Below are 22,820 nucleotides of genomic sequence, written 5' to 3'. Positions count from 1 at the left end.
GGTTTCGTCGCTTGGGCATGCGAAGACGCTCAAAATGACGTCACGTGCATGCACAGAAGCGGCAAATCGCAACCTGCACAGACGCACAGACATGGATTGTGTCCTGCTCATGTTGCGAATGGGGCTCCGGAATGGATCCTGTTCGCAACCAGAGGTACCACTGTACAAATATGATTAGAGCAGAGTTTGCTCACAACCTCTGAGGCTAAATGGAGTCTAGGTGAGATTTCCAATCGAGGCAGAAGGACTTTTTCACTTATAAACTTCCCTGCGTCTCCCCAATGTATTTATCTCCATTTTCCCACTCATTTATTTTTCTGTCCTGCTTTCTTTCTGCAAAGCTCCATGGGGCAGCATTTATGGGCATCATCCTATCTGGGCAACGGACCAGACCTGGGCCAGCTTAGATGTGCTTTCTGTTACTCCTGTATAACCCAATTTCCTTATCCCCTTCATCAAATCTGCACCGTTTTCCTTTAGGACTCCACTAGTTTTGAGTCTGCAGTCTTAAGAAATTGAATAGGACGGTTTTGCATCAACACACAGCTCACGATATACTTCTGCTTCCTTTAGATCTTGAAGTCTTGAGAGTGGAGAGGATCCAACTGATCGATGCCGTCTTAAACCTGTGCACTTACCACCACCCAGAGAACATCCAGCTGCCCCCTGGGTAACATTTGCATGCATGCAACTCTTGGGCTAGAGAGAATAACTTAATTTTATTTTGAGCAGAAAACATAAGGAAGAGGGGGGGGCAATAATAGTGAACAGCTATGTCTAGAGCATCTTTGGGCAAGGCAAACAATATATATATATATATTTTAAATTAAACTACAGCAATGCAATATGATTGTTTCTGTTTGCTTTGAAGGTACCAGCCTCCAAATCTGGCCATCTCTACTCTCTACTGGAAAGCTTGGCCTCTTTTGCTCGTTGTTGCTGCATTCAACCCCGAAAACATTGGTGAGTGTAATGAGGACAAAAAGAAGAGCCTGGTGGATTGGGCCCAGGGCTCATCTGGTCCAGCAACCCTATACAGTGGTGCCTCGCAAGACGAAATTAATTCGTTCCGCAAGTTTTTTCTTCTTGCGAGTTTTTCGTCTTGCGAAGCACGGTTTCCCATAGGAATGCATTGAAAATCAATCAATGCGTTCCTATGGAGACCGTCTGGGGACAGGGGGGAAGCGCCGCGCGCCTTCCCCTCTGTCCCCGGACCTGTTTAAAGCAAGGGGCGGCGGGGAGAAGATTGCTTCTCCCCGTTGCCAGCCCCGCAATCTCCGGGGACAGAGGGGAAGGCGCACGTGCCTTCCCCTCTGTCCCCGGACCTGTTTTAAAGCAAGGGAAGGGGCAGCGGGGAGAATCGCTTCTCCCCGTTGCCGCCCCTTGGTTCAAAAGGGGTCCAGGGAGAGAGGGGAAGGTGGGTGCGCCTTCCCCTCTGTCCCCGGAGATTGCGGGGCTGGCAACGGGGAGAAGCGATCTTCTCCCCGCCGCCCCTTGCTTCAAAAGAGGTCCGGGGACAGCGGGGAAGACGCGCTGCGCTTCCCCGCTATCCCCGGAGCTTGCGGGGCAAGCTTCATTTTGCGAAGCAAGCCCATAGGGAAATGCGTCTTGCGAAGCGGCTAAGAAAACGAAAAACTCCTTCGTCTAGCGAGTTTTTCGTCTTCCGAGGCGTTCGTCTTGCGGGGTACCACTGTATGTCCTTACCAAACTACAGTGCTCTGAACGGCAGAAAGTCATTCCCTTTTCCTAGGAAGCTCAAGGAATTGTAGCTCTGTGAAGGGAATAGCGAGGAAACTCTCAGCATCCTTAACAAACTACAACTCCCATAATTCTTTGCTGGGGAAGCCATGGCCGTTTAATTGTATACAGTGTGTGTGTATATATATCGTATTTTTGCTCTATAGGATGCACCCGACCATAGGACGCACCTTGTTTTAGAGGGGGAGAACAAGAGAAAAAAATTCTCCCCCTCTCTGTACAGCGCCCCTCCAGTGATGCGGCAGGAGAAACAGAGCCCCTTCCATTTCTCCTCCCACTTCACTGAAGGGGCACTGTGCAGAGAGGGGGAGAATTTTTTTTCTTGTTCTCCCCCTCTAAAACAAGGTGTGCTCAGTGCGTTCAAGGTGCGTTCAGTCACCTTCAGTGAAGGCAACCCGAAGCCTCTGGAGTGCGGCAGGAGTTCCCGCTGCGCTCTGGAGGCTTTGGGTTCCTTTCGACCTGCTCTTTGGGGCTGGCAGGGGGAAGCCCAGCTTTTCCCCACCGCCAGCCCCAAAGAGCAGGTCAGGGAGCAGCGGAAAGGCTGCGCGTAGCCTTCCCGCTGCTCCCAGAGCTTGTGGGGCTGGCAGGGGAAGCCCGGGTCCCCCCCCCCCAGCCCCAGGGACCACACATTCGCTCCATAAGACACACAGACTTTCCCCCTTAGATTTTAAGAGGGAAAAAGTGCGTCTTATGGAGCGCTAAATATGGTATATATGCGTGTGTGTGTATATATATTTGTGTGTGTGTGTGTATGTGTGTGTATGTATATATGTGTGTGTGTGTGTGTGTGTGTGTGTACACACACACATACAGTGGTGCCTCGCAAGACGAAAATAATCCGTTCCGTGAGTTTCTTCGTCTAGCGGTATTTTCGTCTTGCGAAGCAACCCTATTAGCGGATTAGCGCTATTAGCGGTTTAGCAGCTATTAAAGGCTTAGCGGCTAAAATGCTATTAGCGGCTTAGCGGCTTAGAAAAAGGGGGGGGAGCGAAAAAAATCGCAAGACTCGCAAGACGTTTTCGTTACAGCCCATAGGGAAATTCATCTTGCGAAGCACATCGAAAAACGGAAAACCCTTTCGTCTAGCGGGTTTTTCGTCTTGCGGGGCACCACTGTATATAATAGCTGAGGGTGATGGGAATTGTATTCCAACGACTTCGAGAAGGCACCAGTTCAAGGAAGGAACTGACAGCCAAAAATAACACGTGATCTACTGGGGAGAGGTGTGTCATTGGGCAGAGTACTGCAGAGAGCTGTGTTCAACCTTCTGGCTGTTCTGCATGGTGCCATCTCAATTCTCCCCCCCCCCCCTTGTGTCTTAGGTCTGGCTGCCTGGGACGAGTACCCCACGCTAAAGATGCTCATGGAAATGGCCATGACAAAGTAAGTATGCTAATCCCGCCTATTTTGGGGAGCTGAAGCTTAGTCTGTACATAGGGCAGGATGTGGAGACTGATTCCCAAGTGGGCCAAACGGATTGTACAATTTCTGGCTGCAGGTGGGTGCTGCGTTACCATTAAAAGAGTGGGGGAACCAGCTGAAGGCTGAAGATTAGCACAGGAGGTTTCCTCCTGTCCTGACCACAGATGGAAACTCAAAATGGGAAGGGCTGGGAAGGCAGGGCAAGAGTTTCTGATAGCTCTGACTGAGCAGCTTTTACCCTCGAAAGAGGCACTCTTTACAGTGCTCTGTGCTCCTGAGGTTGGTTTTATGTCCTCTTAACACCAGGGCCTTTTGGGTGGGGGTGCCTGCCCTCTGGAATGTGATTCCAGGGAACATTGTTGATCTTCTCCTGTGGTCATATATTCCCCCTCTCAGCAATTACTCCTACCCTCCTTGCACTCTGACGGACGAAGAGACCCGCACGGAAATGATCAGCCGCGAACTTCAGATCTCGCAGCGGGAGAAGCAAGAAATCCTCGCTTTCGAGGGCCACCTGGCGGCGGCGTCAACCAAGCAGACCATCACGGAGAGCAGCAGCCTCCTGCTGTCTCAGCTCACCAGCCTGGATCCCCAGTAAGTGGTCTCTGTTCCCCCAGGGAAGCCTTCTCCAACCCGGCGCCCTCCATATGATTCGAACTGTGCCGGTTGGGGTGGATGGGAATTGTATTCCAAAGGAGAATGTGACACAAATTCAGGTCTTTCAAAGTGGGGGGAAATCATGGGATGTACCATAAATGAAGGTGTGGGTGGTGGTGGGGATTCAATAGCCCTCCCTGTGGAATACCCTCCCACCAGACACTTCTTGGAAGACCTCTGAAAGCAGCCTTGTATGGGGAAGTTTTTAATGTTTGGTGATTTATTGTCTTTTTATGTGGTGGAAGCTGCTGTGAGTGGCCGGGGCAACCCAGCCACATGGGCAGGGTATAAATAATAAAATTGTCATAATACAGTGGACGCTCGGGTTGCGAACGTGATCCGTGCGGGATGCACGTTCACAACCCACAGCGCCGTGTCTGCGCACGCGGGGGTTGCGTTTCGGCGCTTCTGTGCATGTGCAAAGCATGATTCGGCACTTCTGTGCATGTGCAAAGCGCGATTTAGCGCTTCTGTGCATGTGCGACCTCCGAAACCCGGAAGTAACCCGTTCCGGTACTTCCAGGTTTCGGAGCGTCTGTAACCTGAAAAAACACAACCTGAAGCATCTGTAACCCGAGGTATGACTGTAATGATTAAAACACTAAAACAAATAAAATTATTCAGTATAATACATAAAACATTGTACGCCTTGGGTGCAGGCTACCTGAAATACCATATCTCTCTATACAAAGCTGCCTGGGTGCTAAGAGTCTCGAGTGAGCACCTTCTCCTGGTCTCATCAGCATCAGAGGCACGGTTGGCGATATGAGAGAGCGAGAGAGCCTTTTCTGCTGATCCCAAATTGTGTGGTTCCCTCCCGAGAGAGGCTAGTCTGGCTCCTTCCTTGTCATCCTTCTGCTGGCCGGCTAAACCTTCCTGTTCAGACCAGCCTTTGGAAACAAAGGTGCTGTCGATGCTGAACCCTGGACTGCTGGCAGGGTTTTCAATTGCTTTTTAAGACATTTCAACAACTGATTTTAAGTACCGTATTTTTCGCTCTATAACACGCACCCAACCATAACACGCACATAGTTTTTAGAGGAGGAAAACAAGAAAAAAAAATATTCTAAACGAAACAGCGGATGTATGATTTTTGTGGTTCATGCTATGGCCACAGACATGTGATCTGACAGTGAGTTTGGAGTAGCCCAATGCAAAAATCCTGAGGATCCATGTGGATCCATGCTTTGTAACCATGTTTTTGCACCACTGCGGCCCCAGGCAATAGTGGGTGCATGATTTTTTGGGTGCAAGCTGTAGCCATGGACATGCTATGTGATCTGATGGTGAATTTGGGGTGACCAAGTGCAAAAATCCTGAGGATCCATGTGGCTCCGTGCTTTGTAACCACGTTTTAAGTGGGGAGGGAAGGAAAAGCACTCAAGGGACAAGGAGCACGCATGGGGTGGGTGGAGAAGGATGCTGCTAATAATGCAGAAGAGGGGTATAAGAGGAGAAGGCTCCTCTCCTCTCCCGCTTTGCTTCTTTAAAGCAAGCAGGCTCTCTCCTCCCCACTCAGCGGCTCTTCTCCCGCTTTGCTGTTTCAAAGCGAGCCACGGAGGAGGAAGGGGAACCATGGATCCTCTGCTCACGACTGCAGCAGATCCCCCCGCCATCCGTAGGCCATAACACGCACAGACATTTCCCCTTACTTTCTAGGAGGAAAAAAGTGAGTGTTATGGTGCAAAAAATACGGTAATTTGTGTTCTGTGCATTTTATAATGGTGTTAGCCACCTTGGATCCCAACTTCGGAAGGAAGGCGGGATACGAATAGATCAAATAAGCGGAAAATGTAGAGAGCGACAGAGTCCCCTCAGGGCAGCTGGCAGCCAGTACTAATACTGTGGTATCTCTGGTTGCGAATGGGATCCATTCCGGAGGCCCGTTCGCAACATGAGCAGAACGCAGCCCGTGTCTGTGCATGAGCAGGTCGCGATTCGCTGCTTCTACACATGCGCGTGATGTCATTTTGCGCGTCTGCGCATGCGCAAGTGGCAAAGAGTGGTGAAACCCGGAAGTAACCATTTCCGGTACTTCCGGGTCGCCACGGGACGCAACCTGAAAACATTCAACCTGAAGTAAACGTAACATAAGGTTGTTGTTGTTTAGTCGTTTAGTCGTGTCCGGCTCTTCATGACCCCCTGGACCAGAGCACGCCGGGCACTCCTGTCTTCCACTGCCTCCCGCAGTTTGGGCAAACTCATGCTGGTAGCTTCGAGAACACTGTCCAACCATCTTGTCCTCTGTCGTCCCCTTCTCCTTGCGCCCTCCATCTTTCCCAACATCAGGGTCTTTTCTAGGGAGTCTTCTCTTCTCATGAGGTGGCCAAAGTATTGGAGCCTCAGCTTCAGGATCTGTCCTTCCAGTGAGCATTCAGGGCTGATTTCCTTCAGAATGGATAGGTTTGATCTTCTTGCAGTCCATGGGACTCTCAAGAGTCTCCTCCAGCACCATAATTCAAAAGCATCAATTCTTCGGCTACCAGCCTTCTTTATGGTCCAGCTCTCACTTCCATACATTACTACTGGGAAAACCATAGCTTTAACTATATGGGCCTTTGTCGGCAAGGTGATGTCTCTGCTTTTTAAGATGCTGTCTAGGTTTGTCATCACTTTTCTCCCAAGAAGCAGGCGTCTTTTAATTTTGTGACTGCTGTCACCATCTGCAGTGATCATGGAGCCGAAGAAAGTAAAATCTCTCACTGCCTCCATTTCTTCCCCTTCTATTTGCCAGGAGGTGATGGGATCAGTGGCCATGACCTTAGTTTTTTTGATGTTGAGCTTCAGACCATATTTTGCGCTCTCCTCTTTCACCTTCATTAAAAGGTTCTTTAATTCCTCCTCACTTTCTGCCATCAAGGTTGTGTCATCTGCATATCTGAGGTTGTTAATATTTCTTCCGGCAATCTTAATTTTGGCTTGGGATTCATCCAGCCTAGTGACTGTACTAATAATTTTTTTCTTTGTGCACTGTCGGTCTGACAGCTTTGCCCTAGCCGCTCTGGCCTGTGTGCTGTCCTTTGCCTGTGCTGTCTCGCGTCTGCCTTCCCTCGGGGCAGACAGATCTTTAGCAGCCTTCAGGGAAGCAGTGGAGGTGTGGGGAGTGTTGGGAGAAAAGCCAAGAGACCCCCTTGTGTTCCCTTCTCAGGGGCCCCCCTCGCCGGCCACCTCAGCCTGTCCTGGACCAGGTGAAAAGCTTCAACCAGTCTCTCCGCTTGGGGCACCTCCTCTGCCGCAGCAGACACCCCGACTTCCTGCTCAACATCATCCAGAGGCAGGTGGGTCACCCCCAGAGCTGGGAAGTGCCATGTGGGGGGGAATTGAAGGCAGGGGAATCGAAGGCAGCAGAGGGCTGCCGCTTGGTTTCATCATTCCGAATGCGATCCATCGGGAAACGGGGAGCCTTTGGGGTCGCACCAAATGGTTCGACTCAACGTCTGGATGCGCTGAGAATGTCGGAGCAAGGATTGTTCAATCGGAGCAAGACTGAAAGATGGTTGGGAGGAGATGGAAGGGTGAGGCTGGAAATGGGGCGGCTTTTGTAGAGTGTTGGGAACGGCGCACGGTTGCCTCTGCTTGGTGGTGGCCCTCTGTTTGCAGAATTCCTCCACCACCCCAGTTATTTGGTCGATCCCAACAGTTCCGGCTTTCCAACCAGCTTCAAAGACCCATTCATTCATTCATTCATTTCATAAAATGTATACACCGCAGGATAATCTTTTTAAAAAAAACACCTCAAAGCAATTTACACAGAGAAGAAAACAATAAATTTCTCAGTGAAAACTTAAAAACAATTAGAACATTTGAAAAATTAAGACCACGTAAACTAAAAACAAGATTTAAAGGCATGTCAACATTCTGGGTATCTGGGTAGGCTTGCCTAAGTAAAAAAATTTTTTTTTCAAGCACCATAAAGAGTGCTGCCTGTTATCAATAGTTCCAAAGTGTAGTAGCCTCCTCACTCAAAAGATGGATTTCTTACAGATGTGGAGCAGGTATTGTGTGGCACCAGTAGCAGTGCCCGTTCTGCAGCCTGAAGCAGCCGAGCGGGCTTATTTTTTATTTATTTTATTTATTGAATTTATATACTTCCCTATACCCAGAGGTCTCAGGGCTTAGGTGGGCTGAGGCAGTCCCACAACCTGACCCTCTTCTTCCTTAGGCGTCTTCGCAATCGATGCCATGGCTGGCAGACCTGGTTCAATCCAGCGAGGGCTCCTTGGATGTTCTCCCGGTGCAGTGCCTTTGTGAATTCCTTCTGCACGACGCCGCTGACGAATCCGCCTCTGGCGAGGAGGAAGAGGAAGGAGAAAGCAAAGAGCAGCGTGCTAAGAAACGAGAGGTAGGTGCTCTCTATTTGCATCAGCCACTAGCCATAGCGATAAAACAAAATAAAATTTAACGAAGACAGAGGTAAAAACCTAAGTATACAAAGTGCAGTCTGGAGGTTTAAATTAATAATCAAACAATAGAAAGGGCATAGTAGCAATGGTTGAGCGACCTTTTATGGATAGTAGTAGAGAGGTAAGAAGCTCAGTCCTTGAATCTTTATGTGAGCTAGAAGTACATGAGCTACTGATGCCATCTCCACACGGACACAACCATATTTCCAGCGGGATTTTTTGAAATCGACCCTCAAGTGAGGGAACTGCCAAAACACCCTTGGAGCTGGATATCAGGCTGGACGATGGGGGTGGAGACGCTCCTTCAGATATACAGGGCTGAGGCCACATAGAGCTTTAAAGGTCATGTAATGGAAATTGGGGGTTGCTTGTGCGTAGAGGTTGCTGCTGCTCTAGGCAACGTTCCCTGGCTAAACCTTTCCCTGGCTGGACAGCCCTTTCTCCGTGGCTGTGTGAGTCGCTGGCAGAATCCGTCAGTGGGCGTTTCCTAAACTTCTTCCAACATAAAAACTCCTTGACACCAAGTCTCCGCCTAGACTCCCTGCGCAGAAGACTTCTGCGCGGAGTGGGCGTGGCCAGCGGAGGTCCTAGACTCTCCCCGCTGGTCTCTGTGGAAGAGTCCTGGAGCCCTCTCTCCGAAGTCCTTCCCTGCTCCCCTTCCTCCCAGGTGTCACGCTGATTTCCTTCCCCCAAGGAAGTGTTCTCTCTCCCTCTGCTGGTCCCTTCTCCCGCATCGTTGGGGAGCCTTACCTCCACTCTTGGCTCCAATGGCAGTTCCCTGACAGGTCAGCACCAACACTTTGAATTGCGCTCAGAAATGTACTGGGAGCCAATGGAGGTCTTTTAGGACCCGTGTTATGCGGTCCCGGTGGCTGCACCAAGTCACCAGTCTGGCAGCATCATTCTGGATTAGTTGTACTTTCAGAGTCACCTTCAAAGGTAGCCCCACGTAGAACGCATGGCAGTAGTCCAAGCGGGAGATAACTAGAGCATTCCCCACTCTGGCGAGACAGTCTGTGGGCAGGTAAGGTCTCAGCCAGCGTACTGGATAGCGTTGGTAGACAGCCACCATTTGTTAAGGTTGCTGAGGGTTGTTAAGAGAGCCCAATGTTCCTCTCAGAGCTACTATTTCCCCAGAGTTTCCTGTGAAGCAGAATTGATTGCTCAACCACTCTGGGGATGGTTGCCCTGTGAGGGGCACAGGAGATCTCCTAAACACCCTCAGCACCCTTAGCAAACTGCAGCCCCCATAATTCTCTGGGGGAAGCCAGAGACCACATAACACCGGTCTTGAACGACCTACACTGGCTCCCAGTCCATTTCCGAGCACAATTCAAAGTGTTGGTGCTGACCTTTAAAACCCTAAACAGCCTTGGCCCAGGATACCTGAAGGAGCGTCTCCACCCCCATCGTTCTGCCCAGACACTGAGGTCCAGTGCCAAGGGCCTTCTGGTGGTTCTCTCACTGCGAGAAGCCAAGTTACAGGGAACCGGGCAGAGGGCCTTCTCGGTGGTGGCACCTGCCCTGTGGAACGCCCTCCCACCAGATGTCAAAGAGAAAAACAACTACCAGACTTTTAGAAGACATCAGAAGGCAGCCCTGTTTAGGGAAGCTTTTAATGTTTAATAGATTCTTGTTTTTTTTTAATATTCTGTTGGAAGCCGCCCAGAGTGGCTGGGGAAACCCAAACAGTTGGGCGGGGTATAAATAATAAATTATTATTATTATTATTATTATTATTATTATTATTATTATTATTATTACTACTACTACTACTACTACTACTACTGTTTAAAGGGCCTCAGAGCTCTTCAGATGCACGGTGCGGATGCGGCCTGAGCGGTTCTTTGAACCCCCGCCTCCTTTGCCCTGGCCTTCCCACGGTAGCTGCTACCCCACATCAGCTCTCAGCGGTCCAGTAGCTGGAGAACCGCTGGGAAGAAACGGCGACCTCTTTCTCCACAGAGGCAGCAGAAGCAGAGGCAGCTGCTCGGGCGCCTCCAGGACCTGCTGTTGGGACCCAAGGCCGACGAGCAGACCACGTGCGAAGTCCTCGACTATTTCCTGAGGCGCCTCAGCTCCTCCCAGGTGGCCTCGCGGGTGCTGGCCATGAAGGTAAGGAAGATGGCGAGGACGGTGTCGCCGGGCCTCTCTTGAGCCTCCTGACAACGGGACCGCTTCACAGGAAGACGTTTCTTCAGCTCAAGAAGACAGGCAGCTTATTCCACTGGTAGCTTGGGCATCTGTTGCCCTGTGTACCCATTCGGATGTGGGTTTCAAATAAAAGGATAAGATTCAAATGGCAGTGAGCACAAGTGCAGCAAAACATGCCGATATCTTATTAAATCCTAAGCTGATGGAGAGTTAAGCAGGGTCTTCAGTCAACTCTCCATTCCAGTTTATTGTTGTTGTTGTTGTTGTTGTTGTTGTTGTTGTTGTTGTTGTTGTTGTTGTTGTTATATTTTCTAGCTGACATTCCACGTCTTCTGAGCAAATGCAGCCCTCACTAGACTGTTTAGGGTTTGGGGGGTGTTTTACTCCCTTTGTTGGCTTCTTTGAAAGATAGTTTTGCCACCGAGCCTTATGAGGAGTGATTGAGGGAATTGGGTATGTTTAGGCTGGGAAAAGGGGAGGCTGAGAGGAGACAGGATAGCCGTCTTCAAATACCTCAAGGACTGTCACATGGAAGAGGGAACAAGCTTGTTTTCTCCTGCCCTGGAAGGTAGGACTCGAACCCATGGCTTCAAGTTACAAGAAAGGAGATTCCGACTAAACATCAGGAAGAACATCCTGACAGTAAGAGCTGTTTAAGAGTGGAGCGGTCTCGCTCGGGAGGTTGCAGACTCTCCTTTCTTGGAGGTTTTTTAAGTAGAGGTTAGACGGCCATCTGTCTGTTAGAATTCCTGCTCCGTGATTGCAGTCATGGGATTGTTGTCTTTCACATGGCGGAATGTGTTTTGACTCCACAGAGTGGGACGTGACGGAGACAGGATGTTTGAGTGACTGCGTTCCGTGAAGTAGGACTGTTGTCCTTCCCCCCCCCCTTTGCTGTCTGATGCTAGAGAGAGAGGGAGCTATGTTGCAGTGCTCCGTGTGTAAATATGTAAATAAAGTAGATTAGCCAAAATGCTGAGTTGCTGAGATCTGTCACGCAAGCTGCAAAGACTGTGGATCCCTAAGTGTGCCGGTGTCTGTTGGCATTGGTCACTGTGATGTTCAGGCTGAAGAAAGCTTTTGAAGCTCCCGAATGATTGACCAGGAGGGAGAGAACACGCCACTTGGGCATGTGTCTCTGCCAGGGTCCTACTCGAGTGTAGGGCTGAGCTCCTGACACTGCCGTGGACTCTTCAGTTGAGATTTCTGCATTGCAGGGGGTTGGACTGGATGACCCTCAGGGTCCCTTCCAACTCTTCAATTCTTAGTGGTCTCTGTATTGTATTAATCTGCCTCTGTCCTTCCTGCAGGGCCTGTCTTTGGTGCTTTCAGAAGGAGGACTCCGTGACAGAGAGGAGAAGGACCACCCTATGGAGGAAGATTCTGGGGACTCAGAGCTCCTGCAGGGCTACCAGTGGCTCCTACGTGACTTGCCCAAACTGCCCTTGTTTGACAGCGTTAGGGCCGCCACTGCTGTTGCTTTGCAGCAGGTAAGATCTCCTGCTCGGGGTGACACGGAAAATGGCTCCATTTCAGGACTCGGTTGCTAATCCGACTTGTTTCTCCGTTTAGTTCAAAATGCTGGCCTTCACCTTGTAAGGAACTGATGGTGAGCTGGTCTTTGACTGTAATAAATTATCTATCTAAGAACTGATGGGTTTGACACCAGGGCATCCTCTGATGAACCCCAGTCCACGTGCTACATAGCTAGAAAAGCAGTACTGGGCCCTCTTCCCCCCTCCCCATAAATTTTACTGAAAGTAATCTAAATAAAAATGAAGAAAGAAAGAAAAAATACAAAGCCCTCTCTCAAAGGTAGATTTTAATCCTTAATTCTTTTTAAAAGAGTTTTATTTTTATTATTATTTTAGTTTTATTAGATTTTCAATTACAGTCCCATAATAGCCTCATTATAACAATACCGATTTATAATACAATTATTAATACCAATTGTTCAAATACTGAATTATATAATTTAGATGAGGTGGCATGCTAAATTTGATGGTTTGATTATTTCCTTTATTTCTGCGTTCCAAAATCTTATTAATTTCAATTACATTCGGGTCATCATAATAATCCCTCATACAACAACTGCAATATTAATCGCTTCTATTTGTGTCGACCCATTAAATGGTTTATAAAACTGCAAGTGAGGAACTCAAAACTAGATCCTTGTTCTTCCTGTGTGCGGTGGTTATTCTGTCTGCGGTGTTTCTTCCTGTCTTTGAAAGATGTTATGTCTTTCTTTCCCCCGGTTGTTGCTATTATCCCTCATGTCTTGGATGGAGCTATCTTAATCCTTATTTCACCCAGAAGGGGCTGGACACCCCCACCCCACCCCAGCTCTCACCTGGGAGCTTCCAGTTTATCCTCCTAGTCTCCCACCCTGGAAGATCTTCCCTCCCCTGCCTCTTACACAGGTTCCTCATTGACCCAGAGTAGAGGACACACACACACACACCAGAAGCAAAAGAAAGAAAAAAGAAACACAGCCCAACAAGACAATAACAATAATCCACCAACAGCATACAAATCAATATGGCTAACCTGATCCAAAACACCCACCCACCCCATTCACATACGAAAAGAAAGACCACCACAGCCAACCACAAATGAACAGCCACACCCATGGCCAACCCCAACCTCTCTCACCACCAAAGGAACACAAATGAACAGCGCGAGCAACGCTGACTCCAAACCCTACATGCATTAAGCATAATAGAAACATCGCCACCCCCCCAAGGTCTCAACAAATGAAACTGATTTGTAAAAATGTTACATGAAAAAAACATGAGAGACATTACACATACTTCTCTAAAGCAATAAAATCTTTAATAAAATAAATGAAAAAAGAAAGGAAAGAGAGAGAAATAAAATAAAAAGGGTTTCCAGTTTTCTGTTAGTCAGTGTTGAGCCCTCTTGAGGCTAAGAAACACAATTCTTTCTGCCACTTCCAGGCCATTCACATGGAGACGGATCCTCAGACGATCAGTGCTTACTTGGTTTACCTTTCCCAGCATGCTCCAGTGGAGGAACAGGGACAGCACAACGATCTCGCGCTGGTGAGAGAGAGGCCTTCCGTTTTAAGGGCCGAACACACAGCTCTGTGGTGGTTCCCTCTTAACGTTCTCCTCGGCCATGTGCTCTTCATAGCGGGTTCTTTGGGGACATTTCTGGACTTCAGCTCCCATCACCCCTCACTACTGGCCGCACTGGGAGGGCTGATGGGAGCTGGAGTTCAAACACATCTGGAGGGCCACAGTACCTGGCGCCTCTTCTAAGTCCAGTCGCACCTTGGTTGTCGAACGTTTTGCAGCTCTTAACGTTTTGGCTCCCGTACGCCGCAAATCCGGACGTAAATGTTCTGGTTTGGAACGTTCTTTGGAACCCGAACATCGGCCACTGCTTCCGATTGAGTGCAGGAAGCTCCTGCAGCCAATCGGAAGCCGCATCTTGGTTTCCGAATGTTTTCGGGAGTCGAACGGACTTCCAGGACGGATGAAGTTCGAGAACCAAGGTTCCACCGCAATGGGCTTCTGAAAACCAGCTGCTGGAAGCTGCAGAAGGGGGAGAGAGCTTCTGTTCTTGGGTTTTGCTTGCAGGTTTTCCACGGTTGTCTGGTGTGAGAACAGGACTTTGGACTAGGTGTGTTCTGTTAATGCCTGCTTGTTATTAACTGATAACCTGTGGACCTCTTTGGATAACTGGGTTATTTGAGAGGCAATACCTCTAATTTGGAGGGACGCGGGTGGCGCTGTGGTTAAACCACAGAGCCTAGGACTTGCCGATCAGAAGCTCGGCAGTTCAAATCCCCACGGTGGGGTGAGCTCCCGTTGCTCAGTCCCTGCTCCTGCCAACCTAGCAGTTCGAAAGCACGTCAAAATGCAAGTAGATAAATAGGTACCTCTCCGGCGGGAAGGTAAACGGTGTTTCTGTGCACTGCTCTGGTTTGCCAGAAGCGGCTTAGTCATGGTGGCCACATGACCCGGAAGCTGTACGCCGGCTCCCTCAGCCAATAAAGCGAGATGAGTGGGCAACCTCAGAGTCGTCTGCGACTGGACCTAATGGTCAAGGGTCCCTTTACCTTTACCTTTTACCTCTAGTTTGTTGAAAGATATGCTCAACCATTCTTGCAATTAGAGTTAATTGGGTGCTCTCCCTGCTTAATATTCCATCCTCTCTTAGCGACACAGGATCAACTTGCCCCATTGCTGGATCCAGTTCCACTCTCTCACCTTGAATACTCTCCCCACACTCACAATCATCTTCGAGGGAAGAAAACCAGTTTTTTGTTGGAACTATAAAAGCAGATTTGTTTTTTAAAAGTCCTCTATTTTAGATTGTTTGGGAACCGGTGAGAGAGCTACATCCTCTGGGTCCCTGTAGCGTTTACTAGCAGGCATAGCGTCACCGTGGGGAGTAAACAAGGAAAGGTTTCCCCAACCGAAGAAGAAAAAATAGAAAGTGCTCTGTTTGTTCAATTTAAGAGCTTCTCTGTGTGGTGACTGCCAGGAGTTCCAGGAACAAAGTATAGAAGGGAGCTGGCGGTTAATAGATAGCAGCTGGCGGCCTGCCCAGGATGCGTCACAGAACTTGCCCACGATGTTTCTCATAGCTTAGACAAGAAGGTGCTGATAGAATCTCAGTAGGTTGGTAAGTTAAAAGTAGAGAAGTAGGAAAAATTACTTCCTTGGGTAACAATCAATGCTAATTACAGTCCTGTTATCTGCAGAGCTCCGAAGCCTGCTTGCTAAGCCGTCGCCATCTTGGAACTCCCCCTGTTGGACTAAGTGGGCCTTTGGCCTGATCTTACAGCCTCTTAATAATAATAATAATAATAATAATAATAATAATAATAATAATAATAAAAAATTTTATTTATAACCCGCCCTCCCCAGCCGAAGCCGGGCTCAGAGCGGCTAACAACAGTAAAATGATACAACATTCTAAAATCATTTCATTATAAAATCAGTTCAAATCAGATTAATGGCAACCATTGGGCTAGAGTTCTGTGAGGATTGCCAAAGGAGGGGGTCAGGCTGTGTGCTGGTCAAAGGCCTGGTGGAACATCTCTGTCTTGCAGGCCCTGTGGAAAGATGTCAAGTCCCGCAGGGCCCTAGTCTTTTGTGGCAGAGTGTTCCACCAGATTGGGGCCACAGCCGAAAAAGCCCTGGCTCTGGTTGAGGCCAGCCTAACCTCCCTGTGGCCCGGGACCTCCAAGATGTTTTTATTTGAAGACCGTAAGGTCCTCCATGGAGCATACCAGGAGAGGCGGTCCCGTAGGTACGAGGGTCCTAGGCTGTATAGGGCTTTAAAGGTTAAAGGTAAAAGGTACCCCTGCCCGTACGGGCCAGTCTTGCTAGACTCTAGGGTTGTGCGCTCATCTCACTCTATAGGCCGGGAGCCAGCGCTGTCCGCAGACACTTCCGGGTCACGTGGCCAGCGTGACAAGCTGCATCTGGCGAGCCAGCCAGATTAAAGGTTAATTAAGATTAAAGGTTAAAACCAGCACCTTAAACCTGATCCTGTACTAGACCGGGAGACAGTGCAGCTCTCATGCCTTGTTTGCCGTTGACTTTCTCAGGACGTGGCCAGGCTGATTGTGGAACGGTCCACCATCATGACCCACCTCTTCTCGAAGCTCTCCTACAGCTCAGAGTCCGACGCCGTGCTGGTGGCCCTGCTCTCCGTCTTCTCCCGCTACATCAAGCGCATGCGCCAGAGCAAAGAGGGCGAGGAGGTCTACAGCTGGGTGAGTGGCCCTCTCCTTCCCCGCTGAGTCCCTGGAGGAGTGCCTGCCCTGATACTCAGTGACCCTGTGCGTTACGGTCATGGGAGGAAGTCCTGCTCATCGTCCTACCCAGGACAGAGGCTGGGAGAAGGACAGCGACACGAGTCAGGGCTTTCTTGGTGGCAGCCCCATGACTTTGGCATTCCCTCCCAAATGATTTGGTCTGCCTCCACAGAAAAGAATGTATCATTCCGTGTAAGTGTCTTCAATTCACGTTCAGGGAATGAGGCTTCCATCCATTGCAGCATTGCAAAACAGTTCATTTGAAAACCAACAGGACACACAGCTAATCTACTTTGTTGTTGTTTTGCAGTAGGGTTCCCTGCGATTAGGAAGTAACTACAAGTTATGATGCCTTTATTGAATTGTGTCATTGTTTTGAGAAATTTATTGTTGTTGTTTACTTTATTTATATGCAACAGGGTTTGATATTATAATGATTGCAATGTTTGTGATTTTTTTTAATGCTGTTGCGATTATTGTGAGCTCAACATTTGTTGTTGGAAAAGCAAGATACAAATGTGTCAAATGAACAAAGAACTGAATATCTTTTTATTTGTGCATGATCCAATTCCACGGTGTTTTATCACTACCGTGTTGGATTCACTGATTTTTTGGGGGTGGGATATTTTTTTTGTATTTTAAATGTATTTTAATGATCACTGAATTTTCATTATCATTGCCTTAAATCTCTCTGAACTCCATTTTGGAGAAAAGGCTTGATATAAATCTATCAAATAAATTCACCCTCTATATTTATTTCGGTTTACTCTCTCTTTTGGACAAGCCCTTGCAAGGCAGTTTATGATTTTTTAAAAAGTAATGAAATAAATTGCATGTATTAGAAACAGGATCAGTTTTCTTTTTTTAATGTAAGAGCCAGCAATAAAAGCTTTTTAGAGGTATGTGGGTTTTTTTTTTAATAAAAAGGATTGATTTAGAAACGTTCTCCCCAAGGAAGCGGCCAGGCGAGATTCTTAGGGGTGAGCATTCTGCAAGTGAGCAGCCGCCATTTTTCTCCAAGAGCGGTTGCACTTCATTACCCAATCTTCTCTCTCTGCCTCTCTCTAGTCGGAGTCCCAAGATCAGGTATTCCTCCGCTGGAGCACCGGAGAAACAGCGACGATGCACATCCTGGTCGTCCATGCCATGGTGATTCTGCTGACTCTCGGACCACCTCAAGGTGAATGATGGAGGTCATGTATTTTCCAGTGGATGCTGGATCTGCCTCTCTGCCCAGCCTCCTTTGCCCTGGGCAGGAATTAATGGATCCTTGCCTGATTGAGCCAAATGGAATGGGGGATCTCTCCTTGAATCCCTGCAAAGCTTCTCTAAGATACTCTGTCTTTCTCCTGTGAAAGAAGAGAATCTGTGGAATGAAGCGCCAATTGCAGATTTCAGTTCGGTGCTCCTGGTTTTTCTCCCCCTACATAAATCAATAAAAGGTCCCTGGACCTTATAGGTGCAGAGGCAGGCGAGACCAATCTCTGATGCCTTAAGCAGTGGCTACATAGCCGTTTCCAGTGGATCTTCTTTAGCAATCTCTCGTAGCCGAGTAAAATTGTCCTTCATGAAGACAATCCATGAGTCCGTAAGGCCAATTCTGGATCCACATGTCCTTCCACAGTGGAGACATAGGTTTCCGGGCAGGAGTTGATCGCAGTGAGGGTTTGCCAAGCATGCCTTCCTCTTAGCAACATTTCTCCCTTTCGTCCTGAGTTCGAGTGTCTTCAAAGTCCATGACACCTTTGGTAAAAGCTGTTCTCCAATTGGAGCACTCGCAGGCCAATGTTTCCCAGTTGTCGGTGTTTATACTACATTTTTTTTAGATCTGCCTTGAGACAGTCTCTAAACCTCCTTTGTTGACCACCAGCATTATGCTTTCCATTTTTAAGTTCGGAATAGAGTAGTTGCTTTGGAAGACGATAATCAGGCATCCGCACAACATGACCAGTCCAACGAAGTAGATGTTGAAGCATCATCGCTTCGACACTGGACATCTTTGCTTCTTCCAGTACACTGGCATGAGTTCGCCTGTCTTCCCCAGTGATGTGTAAACTTTTTCGGAGACACCGTTGATGGAATCTTTCGAGGAGTTGGAGATGGCGTTTATAAGTGGTCCTTGTTTCAGCATAGGACCTGAGCGCCCTGTGTGGCTTCTCGCCTGTTCAATATGACTAGCAGAAGCTGAGTCAATTCTGCCCACTGGTCTGATTTGCATAATGGATATAGAGGGCAAGATATATATTTTTTGTGGGGAGGAGACATTTGGGTGAAGTTGAGCAGGATTTTGATGCAGACATACCGTATTTTTCGCACCATAGGATGCACCGGACAATAGGACGCACTCTGTTTTAGAGGGGGGAGAACAAGAAAAAAAAATTCTCCCCCTCTCTGCCCAGCGCCCCTTCAGTGAAGCGGCAGGAGGCGCTGCACAGAGAGGGGGAGAACTTTCCCCCTCTTGTTTTCCCGCTCCAAAACAAGGTGCCATTTAAGGTGCGTTCAGGCGGCTACCTTGGAAGGCTGGAGAGCGAGAGGGGTCGGTGTGCACTGACTCTTCTCGCTCTCCAGGCTTCAGGTTCCTTTCAACCTGCTCTTTGGGGCTGGCGGGGGGGGGGGAAGCCCACCACCAGTCCCAAAGAGCAGGTCAGGGAGCAGCGGAAAGGCGCAGCGGAGAGGCTCCTGCCATAGCCGCGCGTCACCTCTCCAGCCAGGAGAGGGTCGCGGGGGGCTGCTTTAGCCCCGCACGTGACTCTCCCGGCTGGAGAGGTGACACGGGGCTATAGAGGTTCCTGCCATAGCCGCGCGTCACCTCTCCAGCTGGGAGAGGGTCGCGGGGCTATGGCGTCTTCGCTCCATAGGACGCACACACATTTCCCCTTCATTTTTGAAGGGGAAAAAGTGCGTCCTATAGAGCGAAAAATACGATATCTCTGGTGTTAATAGGGAGTGGGCTTTGGTGGGGCGGCGTCTGTGACCCTCTCTAAGCTGTTTCTTAAGTTGCGGTAAAAAATCATTTACCAGCTTGCTGCTCCCCCCAAAAAACATCTTTTGTTCTGTTACCTCCCCAAGGCCCCCAACAAGCCCGGGAGTGGGGGAGGGGAGTTGTGGTCCACAACATCAGGAGGGCACCACGTTGACGAAGGCTGGTTTGGGGTGTAGCAAATATGTACGAGGCAAGCAAGATGACTCTCTGAACATTTATTTAAAGCCGGGGGTGGGGACTTTTGCACCCTGCTGGACATCTGGTTCCCCGAGAAGAAGCCCCTCCCCACAGCTTTCCTGGTGGACACATCGGAAGAGGCGCTTCTCCTCCCAGACTGGCTGAAGCTGCGCATGATCCGTTCAGAGGTGCCTCGGTTGGTGGATGCAGGTAGGCCGACCTGCCTGGGGATATGGGAAGAGACGTCATTGGTGGCCTACCTGTTAAGCTATCCTCCATACATGAAGTCACAGGAAGGGCTTGAAATACAGTGGTACCTCGGTTTTCAAACGCAATCCGTTCTGGAAGGCTGAGTTCTGAAACGTTCGGAAACTGGAAGCTGGAGCCTCAAAACAGAAGCCTCTCAATATGGAAAACTCAAAATGGAGGCATTTACTTCCGGGTTTGCGGCGTTCCAGTTCCGAAACGTTCTTCTACGGAGGCGTTCAAAAACCGAGGCGCCACTGTATAAGCAATGAATTATTGAAAAACTTAACGATATCGGGGCTTGATAAAAGTGTATGTGTTCTAAAACAGCTATTAAAAAGGAGTAACCAAAAAACATCAGGAAAGGAAGGGTGGGAAGTCGAGAAGGAATTATGTGTTTAAAGAAGCTATTTGATGACAAGAGTTTTGTAATATTTGTGGTCACTTCATTTTAGAAAGAGAGACACCTGTTGTGTTCTCTGTGACACAATTGGCCATGCACATAAGGCTCTGCGTAATGTGATTTTTGTGGGTTCGCAAGGAAGTTGGAGCGAGCCGGTTCTGACTTGGGGGGTGTTTTGTCCCAGCTCTGCAAGACCTGGAGCCTCAGCAGCTGCTGCTGTTTGTCCAGTCCTTTGGCATCCCCGTCTCCAGCATGAGCAAGCTCCTGCAGTACCTGGACCAAGCCGTCTCCCACGACCCTCAGACTCTGGAGCAGAATATCATGGACAAAAGTAAGGGAACTCAGGGCTGTGGCAGTGGGTGGGGGGAGGATCCCCTCAAGATCCATCTTTTTTCTTTTTATATTGGGGGGTGGAATCAGTGATAAAAAAAATTAAGGGTGTGAATCTGAAGAAGTGTGCATGCACACGAAAGCTCATACCAAGAACTAACTTAGTTGGTCTTTAAGGTGCTACTGGAAGGAATTTTTTATTTTTTAAAAAATTAAGTGATACAGGAAAAAGGAGGAAAAGTGAGGGGAAGAAAAAATGTGGATAAGAAAGAAAACTCTTATATAGAATTTTTGGACTACTGTAATGCGCTCTACGTGGGGCTACCTTTGAAGGTGACCCAGAAACTACAACTAATCCAGAATGCAGCAGCCAGACTGGTGACTGGGAGCGGTCGCCGGGACCACATAACACCGGTCTTGAAAGACCTACATTGGCTCCCAGTATGTTTCCGAGCACAATTCAAAGTGTTGGTGCTGACCTTGAAAGCCCTAAATGGCCTCAAAGGCCCAGTATACCTGAAGGAGCGTCTCTACCCCCATCGTTCAGCCCGGACGCTGAGGTCCAGCACCGAGGGCCTTCTGGCGGTTCCCTCATTGCGAGAAGCAAAGCTACAGGGAACCAGGCAGAGGGCCTTATCGGTAGTGGCGCCCTCCCTGTGGAACGCCCTCCCACCAGATGTCAAAGAGAACAACTACCAGACTTTTAGAAGACATCTGAAGGCAGCCCTGTTTAGGGAAGCTTTTAATGTTTGATGTATCACTGTATTTTAATATTCTTTTGGAAGCCGCCCAGAGTGGCTGGGGAAACCCAGCCAGATGGGCGGGGTATAAATAATAAATTATTATTATTATTATTATTATTATTATTATTATTATTATTATTATTATTATTTTGTACAGTGGACGCTCGGGTTGCAAATGTGATCCATGCGGGAAGCACGTTCACAACTCGCAGCACCGCATGTGCACACACGCAGGTCGCGATTTGGTGCTGCTTCTGCGCATGCGCAAGCACCGAAACCTGGAAGTAACCAGGTCCGGTACTTCCGGGTTTGACGCGGTGCACAACCCGGAATCGCACAACCCGAAGTGTCTGTAACCCGAGGTATGACTGTACAGTGGTGCCTCAGGTTAAGTACTTAATTCTTTCCAGAGGTCCGTTCTTATCCTGAAATTGTTCTTAACCTGAAGCACCACTTTAGCTAATGGGGCCTCCTGCTGCCACTGCGCCGCTGGAGCACAATTTCTGTTCTCATCCTGAAGCAAAGTTTTTAACCCGAGGTAATATTTCTGGGTTAGCGGAGTCTGTAACCTGAAGCGTATGGAACCTGAAGCGTATGTAACCCGAGGTACCACTGTATATTGATTTTATTATTGTTCTTACTGTTCAGCATCAACCTTCTGGGCGTGGGTCATATTATACGGGCAGGTTTGTTTGTGCGTATCATAATCTTCCCAACCTTCTGCCTTCCAGATGTTTTTGGCTTCAACTACCATCATTCCCTGCGTCTGACTTTTTTATCCTTTTTTATTTTTGCGCTGTTACCATTATAAAAATGGGGAATTCGTGGAAGGGGAACTGGGTCGACCTTAGAAAAAGTTTTTTCTTAAGTATAAATGATTGATCTACATAAGTTAAAGTTGTTATGTAAACTGAATTAAATATAATAACAAAGTAAGGTAAAAGTTTAGGGATAAGAACTTGTTGAAAAATATTTGGGCATGGAATACAAGAAGGGGAGGCGAGGGGAAGTTCTGGAAAAAAGTTATTGAAAATTTGGAGGGTAAAGGTTGAATTTTTTCTTTTTTTCTTTTCTTTTTTCCCCTTGCTTTTTGTATTATTTGAAATTCTAATAAATATTATTTAAAAAAACAACAACTACCATCATTCCCTGCTTTGTTAGCGGCATCTAAAAAGCATCACACCCACCAGCTCTTCCTTGCAACATTAAGCAGGGAAGGACATTTTCCCTGTGTTTTAGTTTTCCATGGGACACCTTCTGTTCCATTCAGACCACACCCACACCATACATTTAAAGTGCTCTGATCGCACTTGGAACAGTCATGGCTTCCCCCAAGGAATTCTGGGACCTGTAGTTTGTTAAGGGTGCTGAACGCTGCCAGCCAGATGTATATGGGAAAGCTTACAAGCAGAACCTGAGCTCAGCAGCCATCTCCCCACTTGCGATTCCCAGCAGCTGATTCTGTCCGCACAAGAAATTCCCTAACTCCACCCATATACAATTAACACTAGTGCCCCCTAGTGATTGAACTATAATAATAATAATAATAATTTTTTATTTATACCCCGCCCTCCCCAGCCAAGGCCGGGCTCAGAGCGGCTTACAAGCAATAATAAAAACAAGATGAGTGATTACAACTTAAAAACAAAAATAAAATACAACATTAAAATAATGGAACATTAAAATATTAAAATGGAGCCTCATTGCAGGAGAAGGAAAAGAAAAAAGAAAAAGGGGGCGGAGGGAATCA

At 48.2% G+C, this 22,820-nt stretch overlaps 1 protein-coding gene across 1 annotated transcript in view; it reads left to right on the top strand.

Moving 5' to 3' along the window:
- Window positions 1–22,820, top strand: part of INTS1 (integrator complex subunit 1) — a 95,417-nt gene that overhangs the window by 30,439 nt on the left and 42,158 nt on the right. The window contains exons 15-27 of the mRNA XM_081169349.1: window positions 574–670; window positions 872–963; window positions 3,081–3,141; window positions 3,577–3,774; window positions 6,986–7,115; window positions 8,000–8,179; window positions 10,206–10,355; window positions 11,705–11,884; window positions 13,352–13,456; window positions 15,979–16,146; window positions 17,257–17,368; window positions 19,397–19,558; window positions 20,182–20,328. Of these exons, the coding sequence (XP_081025475.1) occupies window positions 574–670; window positions 872–963; window positions 3,081–3,141; window positions 3,577–3,774; window positions 6,986–7,115; window positions 8,000–8,179; window positions 10,206–10,355; window positions 11,705–11,884; window positions 13,352–13,456; window positions 15,979–16,146; window positions 17,257–17,368; window positions 19,397–19,558; window positions 20,182–20,328 (1,782 nt within the window). The remainder of the gene's footprint in view (window positions 1–573; window positions 671–871; window positions 964–3,080; window positions 3,142–3,576; window positions 3,775–6,985; window positions 7,116–7,999; window positions 8,180–10,205; window positions 10,356–11,704; window positions 11,885–13,351; window positions 13,457–15,978; window positions 16,147–17,256; window positions 17,369–19,396; window positions 19,559–20,181; window positions 20,329–22,820) is intronic.

This window comes from Podarcis bocagei (assembly GCF_964188305.1).
Source record: "Podarcis bocagei genome assembly, chromosome: 14".
Classification (NCBI taxonomy): Eukaryota; Metazoa; Chordata; class Lepidosauria; order Squamata; family Lacertidae; genus Podarcis; species Podarcis bocagei.
Note: the sequence above shows the minus strand (reverse complement) of the source record. Positions and strands in the feature narration are given on the sequence as shown.